Genomic DNA, 17,186 nt, shown 5'->3' with positions numbered 1-17,186 from the left:
CATTCTCCATAAATAGAACTTGAAAGGGCATGCCTTTTCACGAACGAACATGACTATTCATGGACAGACACGATGATTCACAAACAAACATGAATGTTCACGACGAACATAACTGTTCACGAACGAACACGATTATTCATGAACTGAGATGTTTGTTGGTATTTAAATTAATTATATAATTTTATTTAATATTTTCTCAAAAAAATAAAGTTCCTTGAATTTTATAAAATTAATTCACTAAAATTTTGTTCTTATATTTATTTTATTTTATTTTTGTGATATAAATATATTAGTTACACAAATTTTGAGAATTAATTCTTAATATGATTTCGAGTTTGAATCATAATGTAAACAAAAAATTTAAATTAGGAGAGGATCTAATTAAAGGTTAGCTTACAACTCCAATCCAGCAATCAAATAAATTATATATAAAAAAATATCTCTTAATGTGAACTGCCCCTACTCAAATTTTGAAAATTAAATCTCTTTAATGTGAATATGTTACATTTTAGACAAACCGCCCAAACCCAATTATCATTTTATCTTCTGCAGAAACCCTAGCTCACTATAAAAGGCTCTCTCTCTTCATTAACCTGCAGTAAACCCTAATTCTACTACCCTCAATTTACTCCCCTTCTGCCGAAATGGGTAGAGTCATCCGTGCCCAACGTAAGGGTGCCGGCTCCGTCTTTAAGTCCCATAGTCACCACCGGAAAGGTCCCGCCCAATTCCGCTCCCTTGACTTCGGCGAGCGAAATGGATATCTGAAGGGAGTGGTTACCGAAATCATTCACGACCCCGGCCGTGGTGCCCCGTTGGCCCGTGTCACATTCCGCCATCCAGACCGATACAAGCACCAGAAGGAGCTTTTCATTGCAGCGGAAGGCATGTACACTGGTCAGTTTCTGTACTGTGGTAAGAAGGCCAATTTGATGGTCGGTAATGTCTTGCCTTTGAGATCGATTCCAGAAGGAGCTGTTGTATGTAACGTTGAGCACCATGTCGGTGACAGAGGATCTTTTGCTAGATGCTCTGGAGATTATGCTATTGTTATTAGTCATAATCCTGATAATGGAACAAGCAGGTATTCAATTTTTCTCCTTAACTGTATATATCTGTTCCTTTGAGCTTTTGATTTGAATTTGTGTCGTGTTTTTTTCATTTGAATATGTTAATTTATGTTGATTTTTGTGGTGTTGATATTTTGAGAATATTTATTTGATTGATGTGGGCAAAATCACTTAATCACCTATGAGTAATGGATGTAGTTGTAAGCATTCAATCTTGGTAACAGCTGCTAGTCTTTTTCAGGCTGTGATTGTGGAACTTCCTTTTTATTGCTGCTATTTCTTTGAACTATATGTTGTTCTTTTAAGTATCATTTAGCTAGGAGTGTCTAAATTGGTTATCGGATTAATTATGTGATTATATATAGTATGACTGCATAAAAATATGATAATTGTGTCGAATGGACGTGTCACATGGCTTGTCTCTCTAAATCTTGTTGTCGTATCAGGAATTGACAACCCTAGTTTTAGTTAATGTGATCTTTGTATTCCATGTGATGACAGCATTGAAATATGAGTGGAATGGATGTGACACGTGGCTTGTCTCTCTAAATCTTGTTGTCGTGTATCTTTTGTACTAATTACTTTCCAATATTCCTTTGAAATTCTGGTGTTGTTCAAAATGCCTCTAAAATATTTGTGGGTCAGAATGTAATGTCTCTAGTAGAAGAATTCTCTCCTTGATTGTTTTGTTGTGTTTCTCAGAATCAAGCTTCCTTCTGGTGCCAAGAAGATTGTGCCAAGTAGCTGCAGAGATATGGTTGGTCAAGTAGCAGGTGGAGGCAGAACCGAAAAGCCTATGTTGAAGGCAGGAACCGCATATCACAAAAACAAAGCGAAGAGAAACTGTTGGCCTAGGGTTCGAGGTGTGGCTATGAATCCAGTGGAGCATCCTCATGGTGGTGGTAACCACCAGCATATTGGACATGCTAGTACTGTTCGCCGTGATGCACCTCCCGGTCAAAAAGTTGGTCTCATTGCGGCTAGGAGGACGGGTCGTCTTCGCGGACAAGCAGCTGCTAAAGCCGACAAGGATTAGAATGCATAAAACTGATATGATCAAGTCTCAAAATCTTCCTTCCATACAAATTATTGTAGTTTTCCTATACACAGTTTGTTGTAGTTTTATTATACACAGTTTATTCAATTTTATAAAAAAAATTATTCTGTTCTTCAATTGTGAATTTTTGGAAATTATATTATAAAATCATGAAAGTTTTCTCATATAGTCAAATTATTAAATTTTTTATAATATTGATAGTTAATTGTATTAAAAGAATGGCTATGCCATATATGATTAAATGTATTTATCCATAGTAAATACAAATTTAAAATATATATAAAAATTAAAACTAAATAAATGAATATTATATATATAATGTGCATTATTTACTAATCTAATTAAACTATAAATTCGTAACATGTGCATCGCACGAGCTTTCGACTAGTATATATATATATATAAGAATGTGATGTGTAAATTCAGATTTTTTTCTTACTTCTTTTTCTCATCTTTTTTAAATATAAATTATGAATTTTAATTAAATATATATTAAATTCTGAATGATGGTTAGAGAAAATTAGATCTCACTAATCGAATTGAATGGAATTAACGTTCATTATGAATTCTGTAAAATGGTTTTAATTATCATTTTTTATGGAGGTTTTAATTATCATTAAAATGCATTAATTTAGTAAGATTAATTGTTCATTAAGTGAATTAATTGAGGAAAAACATTTCAACGATATGTCTATATAAGAGTGATTTGTTTCTCATTCGAAACATATAGACAATGCATTTGAAGGACACTTATGTAAATTTTCATTTGCGTGTGGTTCATGGGTAGGCTTTTGACATCAAATAACATATTTTTCTTTCTACTTTTGCAAATATCCTTAAATATACTGAAACTAATATTAAATGTTGTATATGTTTTGATAAATCTTAAAAATAAAGTACCGAATTAGATGATTTTAAGTTCGTATTATTGGTATTATAAGTTAAAATATTAAGTTACAAGTGTTGAAAATATGTATTTTTTTATGTGATCTTTTGGGTTATCAAATAATGCCTCATTAACTTATTAGTTTTGTAATAACAATGGTTTGGTAGTTTTTTCCCCATATTTATTATCGGGCTAGTTTTTCTTATTTTGTTCGCGTGTTTCTTTTTCCTTTATTGTTTATATAATTAAAAGAAAAATTATATTTGAATATTAATTTCGTGCTTAATAACAACTTAAGCTATTCTTTTCTTTTCTATCTCTCTTTTCTTTTTCTTCTCAGATTTGAGTTTCCTTTCTATTTGTCTTTCAAAACACTAAATTATATATATAAATATAGATTGGTTATTATTTCTTCACCATCTTTCTTCTTCGTGTTCTTCTTCGATTCAATTTTCCAGAGTTAGATCTCTTCCCTGTGATTGGTGAACGGAGAACGGCAGCCCCTTGTTGTTTGACTATCGGTTACATCTTCAACTTTCAGTTGTTTGACTGTCAGTTACTTCTTCTGGTTTCAATTGTTTGACTGTCGGTTACGTCTACTTTCAGTTATTTGACTATTGGTTACATTTTCTGATTTAAGTTGCTTGACTATCGATTACGTCTTTTACTTTCAATTGTTTGATTGTCGGTCACGTCTTGTTTCCATTTTGTGGGTAACTGATTTCCGTTTTTTAGGGATTTTATTGTTGACAAATATGTTTCAACAATAAATAGCAATACGAGCTCTTGTTGTCACGTCCGTATCCTTAATTTTTATTTATTATACCTCGAACCTTATATTATATTTGTATAGGATCGGTTGATTAATAGGGTATTACGGGTATAGTTTTGAGGGTAATTGCATATTTTTATAATAATTATAAGTTTAGGGTAAGTTTTAAAAGAAATTAGATTTTTGAAGGACCAAAATGAATAATTAACCACTCACATCAATGTCTATATATATAGCATTATTTCATAATTAGAAATCATTTTGATCAAAACTCTTCCTTCTCAATTCTTCTTCCTCCTCCATTCTCTCTCCTTTCTCCTCCACCTTCCACCACCACCAAAACAGGGAAGCTCCACCGTTTTTTGTGCTGTCGGAACTCTAACCGTCCAAATCACTTCAAATTTTAACTAGAGACTTTGGACACATAGAAGCAACGTCTGACCGGAGGGATTTTGATTTGGAGGTGTGTGCAGAGAGTACGGGCTAGGCAGATTGTGAGGAAGATTTACGGTTTTGTGGTGTTATTCTCAAATTTAGACTAAAACTATCAACTAGTCTTTTGGTTTGTATGTATAGATATATGTATATTGAGCTTTAAAACTCCATAAATTTGTCTCCTAAGGGTTTTCTTATAAATGATTTAGGTATTTGTTGTTGATTTATGAGGTTGTGTTCAAGGTTTTGAAGGAGGTGAGTTTACAAGGGTATTTTGGATTATTTTGATTCATACTTTGATGTTGAATTGGTTTTTTTAAGGGTTTTGATGCTATTTTGGTTCAATTGGATTTCTTTATGGGTTTAATTACTATTTTGGTTCTGTTAAGTTCAATTGATATTGAATTGAATTTCTTTAAGGGTTAAATGATATTTTGGTTCAATTGGTGTTAAATTGGATTTCTTCAGGGGTTCAATTGCTATTTTGGTTCAGTAAATGTTGGATTTTGATTTATTGATGATTGTAGTAAACTTTGATCTATTTGATGAGAAAGTGTATACAATTGAAATTTGGTTGGATTTTGGATAAATTTTGTATCCATCAAGAAAAGTCTAGACGGGTGGTTTGATATTTGAAGACCATGTTCAGTGAGGAACATGGCTTGTGTACATAGTTTAAAGACCTAGTCGGGTATTGACATCGAAGTGTTGGGTAAGACCAATACGGGATTAGGCATGGTTAAAGAGACGTCTCGATTATTGTTGAGCGATTTCCGCAAGTGCACGGTTTCGCTTGTAGTAATAAAAATATCGATCCCACAGGGATACGTTTTTTAACGAAAAAACTTATTTTTTGAATCTGTTAATTTCGAACTAGTTAGATTTACTATTAAATGTAAATGAAAAGTGAAAATTGGTTTAATTGAATTTAGGAAATTTGTTTAATTGAATTTGTGAACTTTGAGTATTTGAAAATGCTGGAATAAGATTTTATATTTAGAATAAATCGATTGTTAGAAAGGTCTTCTGATTTTAAGGATGAATTTTACAAAACAAGAACATTTAGAACTTTTTAGAAAAACGAATGAATTTATTCATTTGCATTAAGCAAAGAAAACAACTTAAACTTTGTATCAATTATAATGATGAAATAAATGACGGAACCTCTAATTAATTGGCTTTGAACGCGACAAAACCCTTTCGGGATAGTTGCCCTTACTCAAATTAAAACTCTTTCGAGATGATAATTTGCCTAAGTGTTCAACAAAGTTTCCTTGTAATGATTTTGAATTCAAGTGCATATTAATGAAAACACCAGCCTCACTTATATTGGATTGGTTACCATAAGTGCTGCATAACGATTTGTCGAATAGAACGGACTTTATTAGATGAAATATAAATTGATACAAGTTTACAGAGAACAAGGAGCATCGAGTTCTTCGAGGGCGTGCAAGTGAAGGGCTTGATCGGTTCCGCTTCCTTGGATTTCCTAAGAGGTTGTCAGGCTCAGGGGCGAACACTCTACTCAATCTTCTCGCTGTAACTTCGTAATAGGGATTCAGTCGGCCACTACCATGATGCAAACTAAAACTGGAACAATGTCTAAACGCTACTGAGTTGTAATTAAACTATAAACAATATGTGTACCTCATCTTGTTTTGTACAGAATCTAATTTCTAACTCTCGAAATGTGTTTACTTAGAACTTCGACATAAGTTCTACGCTCTGATTCTATATCTATATTATAACATTTCACTGCCCTTTTTCTCAACATCAACTCTTTATTTATAGATGTTGAAGGGTTGTGTTTGAAGTGATGTATCCGTTGGTTAAGAGTCGTGTCCGTTGTGAAAGGACGTCTTTATCCACTTGAACGAACGCGTTTCTTGGATTTTCAGCATGTGTTAAATGCTCTTTGTAAATTTTCTGCACTTACCGAGGATGGTAATCCGCGGCCGTGAATGACGTAGCATTGAGTTGAACGACGGACGAAGGGGAGAAATAGCTATACCACGCGTGTCGCGGCCGCGGGTTGAGGATCCACTGTCGCGGCCCGGTGATTTTTCTCACTTCTTAGCTTTCATTCGTGTCTTCGACTTGGCGCTTTCGATTTACGTCGTCTTTGACTCCTTTTGTAGGGTTTTTCTTCTGTTTTAGATCCTTTTTCGTTCCTATTTGGATTTTACCAAATATTTAGGTACCTTGCAAGAAAGAAAGATATTCGAGAGTAAAAGTAATCTAAACAGATATAAATAACACGAATTTGTAATAAAAATGATGTAAATGTTAATGATATTTTAGGTATATTTTGGGCTTAACAAATCTCCACACTTAATCTTTTGCTAGTCCCGAGCAAAATTTCACTGAATTTATTCCTTAACTAATCTCTTTATGAAAATAAAACATATATCTTTGTGTTTACCTTTTAAATTAGTTAAGCCGGAAAGACTAACTTTGCATGGCAAATTTATACGCAAAATATCAAACTAACTTAGTATAAGTACGATATATCATTCGTCTTGTATTTCAATGTTTAAATTGAAGTATTCGGGACGATGTAAGCACGCATGTTATTGAGTCTTTCATCTCAAGGCATTTCAAAGCACCAAATTTCCTTTCCCAAACTTGAATTATTATATATAAGTATTAAGTTTAATTTATTTGCTTAGTTACGCCCGTGATAAGGGTGGTCTCGATCGTAACTTTATATGCATTTGTTTTGTGTTCGCTTAAGAGGTACCGACCATGCCATGGGTGGACGCAATCGTTACTTTAAACTTTAAACACGCTTAATTTTTTTATTATTTAAACGTTCCTTTCATACCTCGATTGTGATAAGGGTGGTCGCAACCGTGGCCAAAAGTACGCTTTATTTATTAATTTCTTCCCTTTCATACCTCGATTGTGATAAGGTTGGTCTCAATCGTGGCCAAAAGTTAAGAATACGATTTATTGATTAATTAATATGAATTGGGAAAAAGAAAATTAACACATTCATCCTATATTGACTTAAAATTCAACATGTATTATGGCTATAGTTTCCTTAAAAACTTCAATTGGTGTTAATGTAAGACAAAATCAAAACCGAGCTAAAAAAATTGTTAGTTTAATTTAATGCCTATAAACCTAATTGAAAATTTAAAATAAGATTTATTATATCATGAATTTCATGATATGAAATAGAGATTGAAAATAAAGAATTTATTACTTAAATACATTCACTCGAGACAATTTTTACTTAAAATCGTGTCGAAGATTTGTGAAAAATTTGAAAAATATTACCCGTATAGAAATATTTATTTCTATCGATAATGATAACCTAAAAATAATCATAAAAAATTTTAACTTATGATTAATTTATAAATGTAAAAATGATATTTCATAAAAAATGTTAATTTTTTTCATTTGTTGCAATATACTTAAAAGTGTTGCAATATACGTTGCATTTTGTATTTTTGAAAACAAACAAGTGTTGCATACATTCATTCATTCATTTGCATACATTCGTTCATTCATTCGTTTGTATAAAAATGATATATGTATATATCTCCTCCCACACTTAAATTGGACCATGTCCTCATTGGTGCAAAAATGGAGATAAAACTTTAAAGATAAAACAAACGGAAAGAAATGAAAGAATGTATAGAATTAAATTAAAACTGAAATTGTACGAAACATAAGAAAATAAAAATGTACGAAACTGAAATGAAAACAAGATAAGATAAAAATAAAAGATAAAACCTAAGCATGCGGCGGGGAATCCGGAGGTGTTGGTGAAGTTTCCACATTTCAGCGACGGAAAAACGAAAGCATCCGATGCCGAGTCGATCTTTGCACACGCCTCAAAGTATTGAGGTTGTCATTCATCACCATGTTGTTCTCCACCAAATCATCAATCCGTAAATTCATTTGTCGATTATTGGCATTGATTTGGTTCAAAATTCTCCTTAAATCCACCGGATCATTATCTTGTGTTGCTTGGGCTTGTGGGGCATCTTCCGCTCCTTCCTCCGCTCCTTCTCCCTCGGTACCTACATTATGAGAACTAGAAGCACCTCCACCCATAGTGCCACGAAGATGAGCAATACGGGTAGCATAAGAAATAAAAACCGGAGGAGCCGCATAAACCAATAAATGAGCCTGCTCAAGAGCCGCAATGTCCAAAACCGGAACATATCCATGGTAGGTGGACATATCAAAATTAGCCAATTCATCCCGTGCTCCCAAAACAATAGCAGTTATGAAATTACCGAGAGGGACTTGAGTGGTATGAGCCCTCGAAGCACGATATAAATTGTCAAAAATCATTCCAATGCTATCAACCCGTAAACCCTTGAACAAACAATCCCAAACAAACAAATCCCGGACTTGAATTTTTGAACTCTCAACACGACCAAAAAGTGAAAAACTCAAATACTTGTGAAAGAAGAACACACAATTGTCCTTAATCAACTTGCTTGAAGTGTTTTTAGAATCAAAAGAAGTTTGGTCGGAAAGAGTTTGCCAAAAAGAGTTATTGTCAAAATCCCGAGGCTTATCATAAAAATCACTAGTAGGGAAACCAAACATGTTACCCATAGCCTCAGAATCAACGGTATAGGTGACACCATTATTCCGAAAAGAAATTTCAGTCCTCTTTTTGTTCATCGTCAAAGTAACCAAAAATTCAACCACATACTCTTGAATTTGTGGAAAACACATAGAAGCAAAAGTTTCCCATCCCAAAGTTTCAATAAAAGCAGTAATTTGTGTAGTGAAGTTCAACTTCCTTACCGAATCAAAGTCAAGAAACTGCATATCCACGAACTTACGATTGACGTTTGAAAAGTGCTTGAAACGTCCAACTTCTTCTTCAGAATGAATGTCGAAATAAGCCCCGCAACTAATCCTTAGGCGACTAGCCGCAGTGACAGCCGGCTTGTGTCCAACACGCTTTGCTCGAGGCATGGTTATGGTGTTTAGGGTTTAGATGAAAAAGATGAAAATAGAGAAAAGCTTGAGGTTGAAGATGAAGTAGAAGTGTTGTATGTAGACTTGAATTGAAAGGGGTAAGTGATTAAAAAGGGTAATGATGAAATTGGGAAGAGTAAAAGTGAAGTATTGGGAAGAGGTAAGAGTAGGGAATTGGTTAAAATTGGAGGTGGTGTAAGGTTTGTGTAAGGAATAGGTATATATATAGGGTTTGAAGAGGAAGTTTAATAGGTAGAGTAGGAATAGGAAGAGTAATGAGTATAGTTGGAATAGGAAGAGGTGTAAGTAGAGGAGGAATAGGAAGAAGGTTGAAAATTAGGCCAAAAATCCGGACTTGGAGTTGCCTTTAACACGCGTGTCGCGGTCGTGTATGTGTATCCGCGGCCGCGGATCGCGTTTTTCAGCCAATTTTTTCTTTGAATTGTTGTGGGAATTTGCTGAAGTTACCGAGAAATACACCATTCGCGGCCGCGAATCGCGTTTGGCAGCGAATTTTTTGTCTGAATTTGGAGAAAATTTGCTGAAGTTACCGAGAATCCATTAATTCTTGGCCGCGGATCACCTCGTGGCTACCCAAATCTGCATATTAACTCCTATTTGTGTAATTTCTTTGATAAATTTGATCCTGTACTCCTGGACAATGTAATCTGTACTTAAGAACATAAATGTAAAACATTAAATGATAAGGAAAACCAAAGGTTTATCCTTATTAATGGAAAAATAAATGAAAAATGTTTTAATTAATGGATGTTAAATTAAGAATAGGAAAGGTTTGGAACAAAAATTAATTGAAGCATTTATGTGCATGTATTAATATAAGTTAAATGAATCTTTATTTAAGGAATTGAAACTTAGTTATTAATCATTTAATTAGTAATGATTGGATTAAGTTTGCATTTAATAAGTGCATTAGTTTAAAATTATGGAATTAAATGTTAGTTTAACTAAATAATCAAAAACAGGAAATAATGCAAAAGAGAAAGATTTTTATTGAATAGAAACATATTTACAAACAAACGAAACAAAAGCTATGCTAAAAATTCGTCCCTTTCAATCGGGATTTTCTTAGCCCTATAGCGTTCTATTTTCAACTGCACGAAGGCTTGACGTTCTTGTGCAGAAAGAAAATTAGGTCCTGATCGAAATACTCGTTTCACTAGACCTTCATATTCTAAAAACTCATAGTCTAGCATTGGGAAAGATTCAGCATCACTCCAAGAAACAGAAATACTTCCCTTGGTCCCTAGAATTATTCCACATACAATATTCCCGAATCCAACCTTCTTAGCCTTGGATCTAGATGCGGCAACAAGACCCTCCATCAGAATTTTTGAAGAATCAACCACGTTGCCTTGAAATATATCGCCAAGGACATAAAGATCAGATTCTTGGACGACACTACTGAACGTGCGACCGAACAGGCTGTGACTCAGAAACTTATGCAAATATAGCATAGAGTTGGAATAGAAAGACTTATTATAGGCAAGTTTTGGGTGGAAAGGCCAGATGCCGGTGAGCATTCGCCAAATATCAGTGGACGTCATATCTCTTCCATGATGACGTTTGGTAGTATCCTTCAAGGGAAAACCAAACCAAGCATGTAATTCTGGATATCCAAAAGTGAAAGTTTTGCCATCCCGACGAAAACTAAGACGCACCCGACGCTTGTTAACAAAGCGAACCGTACAGAAGAACTCTAATATCCAGTCTCCAATTATAGGAAACTTCATATCAACAAATCTGGTCCATCCTAAACTTTCCATGTAGCGACTCATATCTTCTTTAATTCCCAACTGATCGTTAAGAAAGTCATCCATGTATAGCATTCCGACAAAGAATGTGTATCGAAGCTTCAAGAAGCGCCTTCCCTCATCATGATTGAAGATGGGAAAGTTACATCCGTAACGCTCTGATATATCAACATGCTTATTGCGTGAAGCAATAACTTTCTTAGATGAAGTGTTTGAGGAAGTCATGGTGTTTGGAATGAGTAAGGAAGAAAGGTTCTGAACTTAATTTCTGGGTTGTTGAATGGTAAGAAAATCAGAGATAGTTCTGATAGAGATGAAAAGAAAGTGACAGAAAACTGAACATCTAGAACCTATTTATAAGATCCTAGGACGAAAAGAGGTGTTGTTTTTGAAATGAAAAGGCATGAAACAGCCCTTTTAGAAATGAAGAAACTTAATGCTTCGTTTCTGAAGAGTTGCATCTGCTGGAAAAAGGGTCAATTTTTGCATAATTTCCCCGTGTCGCGACTGAGGATGCTGACCCGCGGTCGCGACACGCTGATTTTCTTGCGAAAATCAGTTGTCAAAACTCCAAATTTCTGATCCTCTACCGAGAATCCTCATCCTCGGTAAGTTCAGAAATTTTCCTTTCAATTTGAAAAGAATTCTCAACTGAGAATCTGAAATCCTCTACAAGTCCAGAAATTTTCCTGGCTACTAATTATACCCAAATTCTCAACTGAGAATTTTAAATTCTCTATAAGTTCAGAAATTTCTTACCTCCTTAAGAATTCTATATATGTGAATCCTCAACTGAGAATTTCAAATTCTCAACTAAGAATCACTGAATTTCTTCTAATTCTCATTAAATTACTAAAAATTAATTAAAATCATGACTTGTATATATTTTTCTATATCTAAAATTCTAATATAAAATGATATAATCTAAACAAAATAAAAATAAAAATAAAAAATAATAAAAACTAACTATTAGAAAAATGAAATGATTTATATGTCAGGAAATCTTGTTACGAAATTAGTTCCTATTTCGGAAATATTTTCGTAATAAATTTTACATCGATTACCGTTAACTTTAAAAGGATTACCGTTGGTTTCCTCAAGTTCCAAAGAACCATAGTCGAATGTTTTGACGACTAAATACGGTCCGTCCCATCTGGACTTAAGTTTTCCTGGAAATATACGAAGCCGTGAATTAAATAACAGCACCTTATCTCCAACATTAAAGTGTTTGACTTTGATCTTCGCATCGTGCCATTTTTTCACTTTTTCTTTATAAATCCTCGCATTTTCATATGATAGATGTCGTAACTCATCTAACTCATTTAAATTGAGCAAACGTTTCTTTCCTGCTTGTTGTAAATCAAAATTAAGTTTTCTAATAGCCCAATAGGCTTTATGTTCTAATTCAACTGGTAAATGACATGCTTTTCCATACACTAAACGATATGGAGTCATTCCTATTGGTGATTTAAATGCAGTACGGTATGCCCATAGCGCATTATTGAGTTTTTGTGACCAATCTTTTCTTGATGATGAAACAGTTTTCTCTAGAATCCATTTGAGTTCTCTATTTGAGATCTCCGCCTGACCATTCGACTGAGGATGGTATGGCGTTGACACGCGGTGGCGTACTCCATATTTTTTCATAAGCATATCAAAATTTCGATTTATGAAATGGGTACCGCCATCACTAACAACAAATCTAGGACAACCGAATCTACAAAATATATCGTCAAGAAAATTAATAACTACTTTAGAATCATTCGTAGGGGTTGCAATTGCTTCAACCCACTTCGAAACATAATCAACGGCTACTAATATGTAAGTTTTACCATTGGAAGGCGGAAAAGGTCCCATGAAATCAATTCCCCACATGTCGAAGATTTCAACTTCCAACACGTTTTTTAGGGGCATCTCATCTTTCCTTCCTAAATTTCCCGTTCTTTGGCATTTATCACAACGAGTAATAAATGAACCAACGTCCTTAAACATTGTAGGCCAAAAGAAACCACATTCTAATATTTTAGCTACCGTTTTATTAACTCCATTATGTCCTCCATATGAGCTGGAATGACATTCTGTTATTATAGATTCATATTCATTTTCTCCAACACATCTCCTAATTATCCTGTCACCACATGATTTGAATAGAAAGGGATCTTTCCAAAAATATTGTTTACTATCGAAGAAAAATTTCTTCCTTTGTTGGGAAGATAATCCTTCCGGAACAATATCGGTTGCAAGATAATTAGCAAAATCTGCATACCATGGTGACATGATACTTTCTACTTGATAGAGATGTTCATCGGGGAAATCATCTCGTATACCGACAGTTTCACCTATAGGACCGTTTTCATCTTCTAGTCTCGATAGATGATCGACGACAAGGTTTTCTACTCCCTTTTTGTCTTTAATTTCTATATCAAATTCTTGTAACAACAAAACCCATCTAATCAGACGCGGTTTTGCATCTTTCTTAGCAAACAGATAACGTAAAGCTGCATGATCTGTATAAATAATAACTTTAGATCCTAACAAGTATGACCTAAACTTATCACATGCAAATACTACGGCTAACATCTCTTTTTCTGTTGTTGTGTAATTTAATTGTGCACCGGACAATGTGTGACTTGCATAATAAATAACATGTAATCTTTTATCCTTTCTTTGACCTAAAACACATCCCACTGCTAGGTCACTTGCATTACACATGATTTCAAAAGGTAAATCCCAATCGGGCTTAGCAATTATGGGTGCACTGACTAAGAGTGTTTTCAATGTTTCGAAAGCTTTAATGCAATCTTCATTAAAGTCGAAGGTTGAATCCTTCATAAGTAAATTAGTAAGTGGTTTGGAAATTACAGAAAAGTTTTTTATAAATCTTCTGTAAAAACCCGCATGTCCTAGAAAAGATCTTACTCCCTTGACAGTTGTTGGTGGGGGTAATTTTTCTATTACTGAAGTTTTTGCTCTATCCACTTCTAATCCTTTTTCGGATATTTTATGACCTAAAACAATTCCTTCGTCAACCATGAAATGACATTTTTCCCAATTTAATACTAAATTCGTTTCTTCGCATCTAGAAAGAACTTTATCTAAGTTTTTTAAACATGCATCAAAAGAATCTCCATAAACTGAAAAAACATCCATAAATACTTCCATGATATCTTCGATGAAATCATTAAAAATTGCAGTCATACAACGTTGAAAAGTTGCTGGTGCATTACATAGACCAAAAGGCATTCTTCTATATGCAAATGTTCCATAAGGACATGTGAAGGTTGTTTTATCTTGGTCATCCGGGTAAATATATATTTGAAAGAATCCGGAATAACCATCAAGAAAACAATAAAATGCATGACCGGCTATCCTTTCGATCATTTGATCGATGAAAGGTAAAGGAAAATGATCTTTCCTAGTTGCCTTATTTAGGTTCCTATAATCTATACAAACCCTCAAACCGGTGGTGGTTCGTGTAGGTATTAATTCACCTTCATCATTCCTTACTACAATTATACCTCCCTTTTTGGGTACACAATGGATTGGACTAACCCATTCACTATCCGAAATAGGATAAATGATTCCATTGTCTAAAAGTTTAGTAATCTCATTTTTGACTACTTCTTTCATGTTCGGATTTAAACGTCTTTGTCTATCCGCTTTAGGTGGCTTATCTTCTTCTAAGTGAATCCTATGCATTACAATACTAGGATTAATTCCTTTTAAATCTGAAATCTGCCATCCCATACTTCCTATTCTATTTCTAACAACTTCTTTCAATTTTTCTTCTTGATTTTCTGTTAATTTGTTAGAGATGATTATAGGTAGAGTATCACTTCCGCCTAGGAAAGTGTATCTCAGATGGTTTGGTAATTCTTTAAGTTCTAATTTAGGTGGAACTATTACTGAAGGCGGAACTGGTCCATCTTCTCGAATCAAAGGCTCTGGGTCCTTATCTTCTAATTCTTCACCCATTATAGGTTCCATTATTTCTTCTCTTTGAACAATTTCATTAACACATTCTTCAACTAAATCAAGCTTCATATAAGCGAAATCCTCCATAGGATATTTCATTGCTTGATTCATATCGAACTCGATCTTATCGTCACCTATTCTTAAAACTACTTTTCCTTCCGACACATCAACTAGAGCACGTCCCGTGTTCATGAATGGTCTACCAAAGATTAGTGGACAATTAGCATCATAAGCAAAATCTAAGATAACAAAGTCAGTAGGAAAAATAAATTTGTCAACTTTCACCAAAACGTCTTCAATTATACCATATGGTCTTTTAGTGGATTGATCCGCTAATTGCAAAACCATATTGGTACGCTTGATGTCTTCTTCTAAACCTAATTTCTCAAAAATAGACAATGGCATCAAGTTTATACTAGCTCCTAAATCACAAAGACAACTTGGGAATTCCATATTTCCCAATGTACACGGAATGGTAAAGCATCCGGAATCTTTGAGTTTAGTAGGTAATTTGCTTGATACTATCGAACTACATTCTTCAGAAAGTGAAATGGATGAAATTCCTTCCCAACTAATCTTTTTTGAGATTAAATCTTTCAAGAATTTTCCATAGTTAGGAATTTGCGTAATTGCATCCATGAATGTTAAATTTATATGCAAATTTTTAAGTTTATCTAAAAATGATAAAAGTTGTTTATCATGGTCCTTATTTCGGACCCTGTGTGGAAAAGGTGGTTTTGGTACAAAAGGTTTTGGATTAGAGTCAATTGGCGTATCTTTTTGTTTTAATGTATCTTCTTTGGATTTTGGTAAATCATTTCCAGGTAAAGTTGAATTTCCGGGCATTTCCGGACCTATGTAGTTTTTTCCTGAGCGAAGAGTGATAGCCTTAACATGCTCTTTCGGATTTTCTTCCGTTTGGCTGGGAAGACTTCCCTCTTTGCGAGATGGAATTGATTTAGCAAGTTGTCCAATTTGAACCTCCAAATTATGGATGCTAGATGATTGGTTTTTGATAAGCTGATCGAATTTACTTTCGATCCGTTTAAAACCATCGTCTTGATTACTTACCTTTCCATTCATAGCATCAATAAATTTGTCGATTTTTGAAGATAAAGTGCTAATCGTATCTCTTGTTTGATTTTGATAATTATTTATTCGATATTGATTAGCATTTGCATTATTATTATTATTACCATCTTTCCAGTTAAAGTTAGGATGATTTCTCCATCCAGGATTATAAATATTAGAATAAGGATTAGTAGTTTGGTTTTGTCCTTGGACAAAATTTACATGTTCTATCTCATTCATACCTTCGTAATCAATGTCTCTCTGGATTGGATCATTAGGATCGCATGGTGCCATAAATTTATCAATTTTGTGCGATAAGGCAGAAAATTGGGCTTGTAACATTGCTACAGGATCAAGATTCATTATACCTTTAACCGATGATGTACCTGAGGATGATGGTTTCGCCGTCGGTATATGGCCACGCTCGGCGGGCCACATACTACTGTTGATTGCCATTTCTTCCAAAAGTTCTCTTGCTTGGGCGGACGTCTTCTTCATAAATAACCCTCCAGACATAGCATCTAATGAACCTCTAGTTGTAGGATTTAATCCATTATAGAATGTCTGCATTAAAAGTGCATCTGGCAGTTGGTGGTGTGGGCATAAACGTTGAAGTTCTTTAAAACGTTCCCAAGCTTTATAAAGAGTTTCATTATCATTTTGTGTAAAAGAAGTCAACTCTTTGATGACTCTTGCGGTTTTTGCTAAGGGAAAATATTTTTGTAAAAATGCTTGGGCTAATTGGTCCCAAGTTTCAAATGTTGCAGTAGGCATAGAAGTTAACCAAATTTTTGCCTTATCCTTCAAAGTGAAAGGAAAGAGGCGAAGTTTGATTGCTTCGGCTGTTACATCAGTAATTTTAAAAGTGTCACAAATTTCTAAGAAATTTGTCAAATGTGCATTAGGGTTTTCGTTAGGTAGTCCATAAAACGTTACGTTGTTTTGCAACATATTAAGCAAAGCAGGCTTAATTTCAAATTGATTTGCGTTTATACGGGGTCTAACTACACTATTAGTTACACCGGCCATTCCTGGCCTAGCATAATCCATAAGTGTCGGTGGATCGGCCATAATCTCTGGCTGGTCTACTTTGGTTTTTAAGGGTGTTTTGTCTTTGTTTTTGTTGTTTTTCTTGTTTTTCTTAAGTGTTCTTTCAATTTCTGGATCAAAAGGGTCTGGTGGCGTGCCCGAATTTCGC

At 34.2% G+C, this 17,186-nt stretch overlaps 1 protein-coding gene and 1 non-coding gene across 2 annotated transcripts; both read left to right on the top strand.

The window, feature by feature from the left end:
• Positions 1 to 644: 644 nt before the first annotated feature.
• LOC136203595 (large ribosomal subunit protein uL2-like) lies at positions 645 to 2,112 on the top strand. The gene is made up of 2 exons (XM_065994791.1): positions 645 to 1,084; positions 1,773 to 2,112. Exons 1-2 carry the CDS (start codon positions 645 to 647, stop codon positions 2,104 to 2,106), a joined length of 774 nt encoding a protein of 257 aa, XP_065850863.1. The 3' UTR covers positions 2,107 to 2,112.
• Positions 2,113 to 16,574: 14,462 nt separating this feature from the next.
• Positions 16,575 to 16,681, top strand: LOC136204332 (small nucleolar RNA R71). The gene has a single exon (XR_010675176.1). It is a non-coding gene; the product is annotated as a small nucleolar RNA R71 (small nucleolar RNA).
• Positions 16,682 to 17,186: the final 505 nt, after the last annotated feature.

This window comes from Euphorbia lathyris, chromosome 8, assembly GCF_963576675.1.
Source record: "Euphorbia lathyris chromosome 8, ddEupLath1.1, whole genome shotgun sequence".
In the NCBI taxonomy this organism is placed as follows: domain Eukaryota; kingdom Viridiplantae; phylum Streptophyta; class Magnoliopsida; order Malpighiales; family Euphorbiaceae; genus Euphorbia; species Euphorbia lathyris.
The sequence above is the reverse complement of the archived record's forward strand: the minus strand, read 5'-3'. Positions and strand labels throughout refer to the sequence as shown.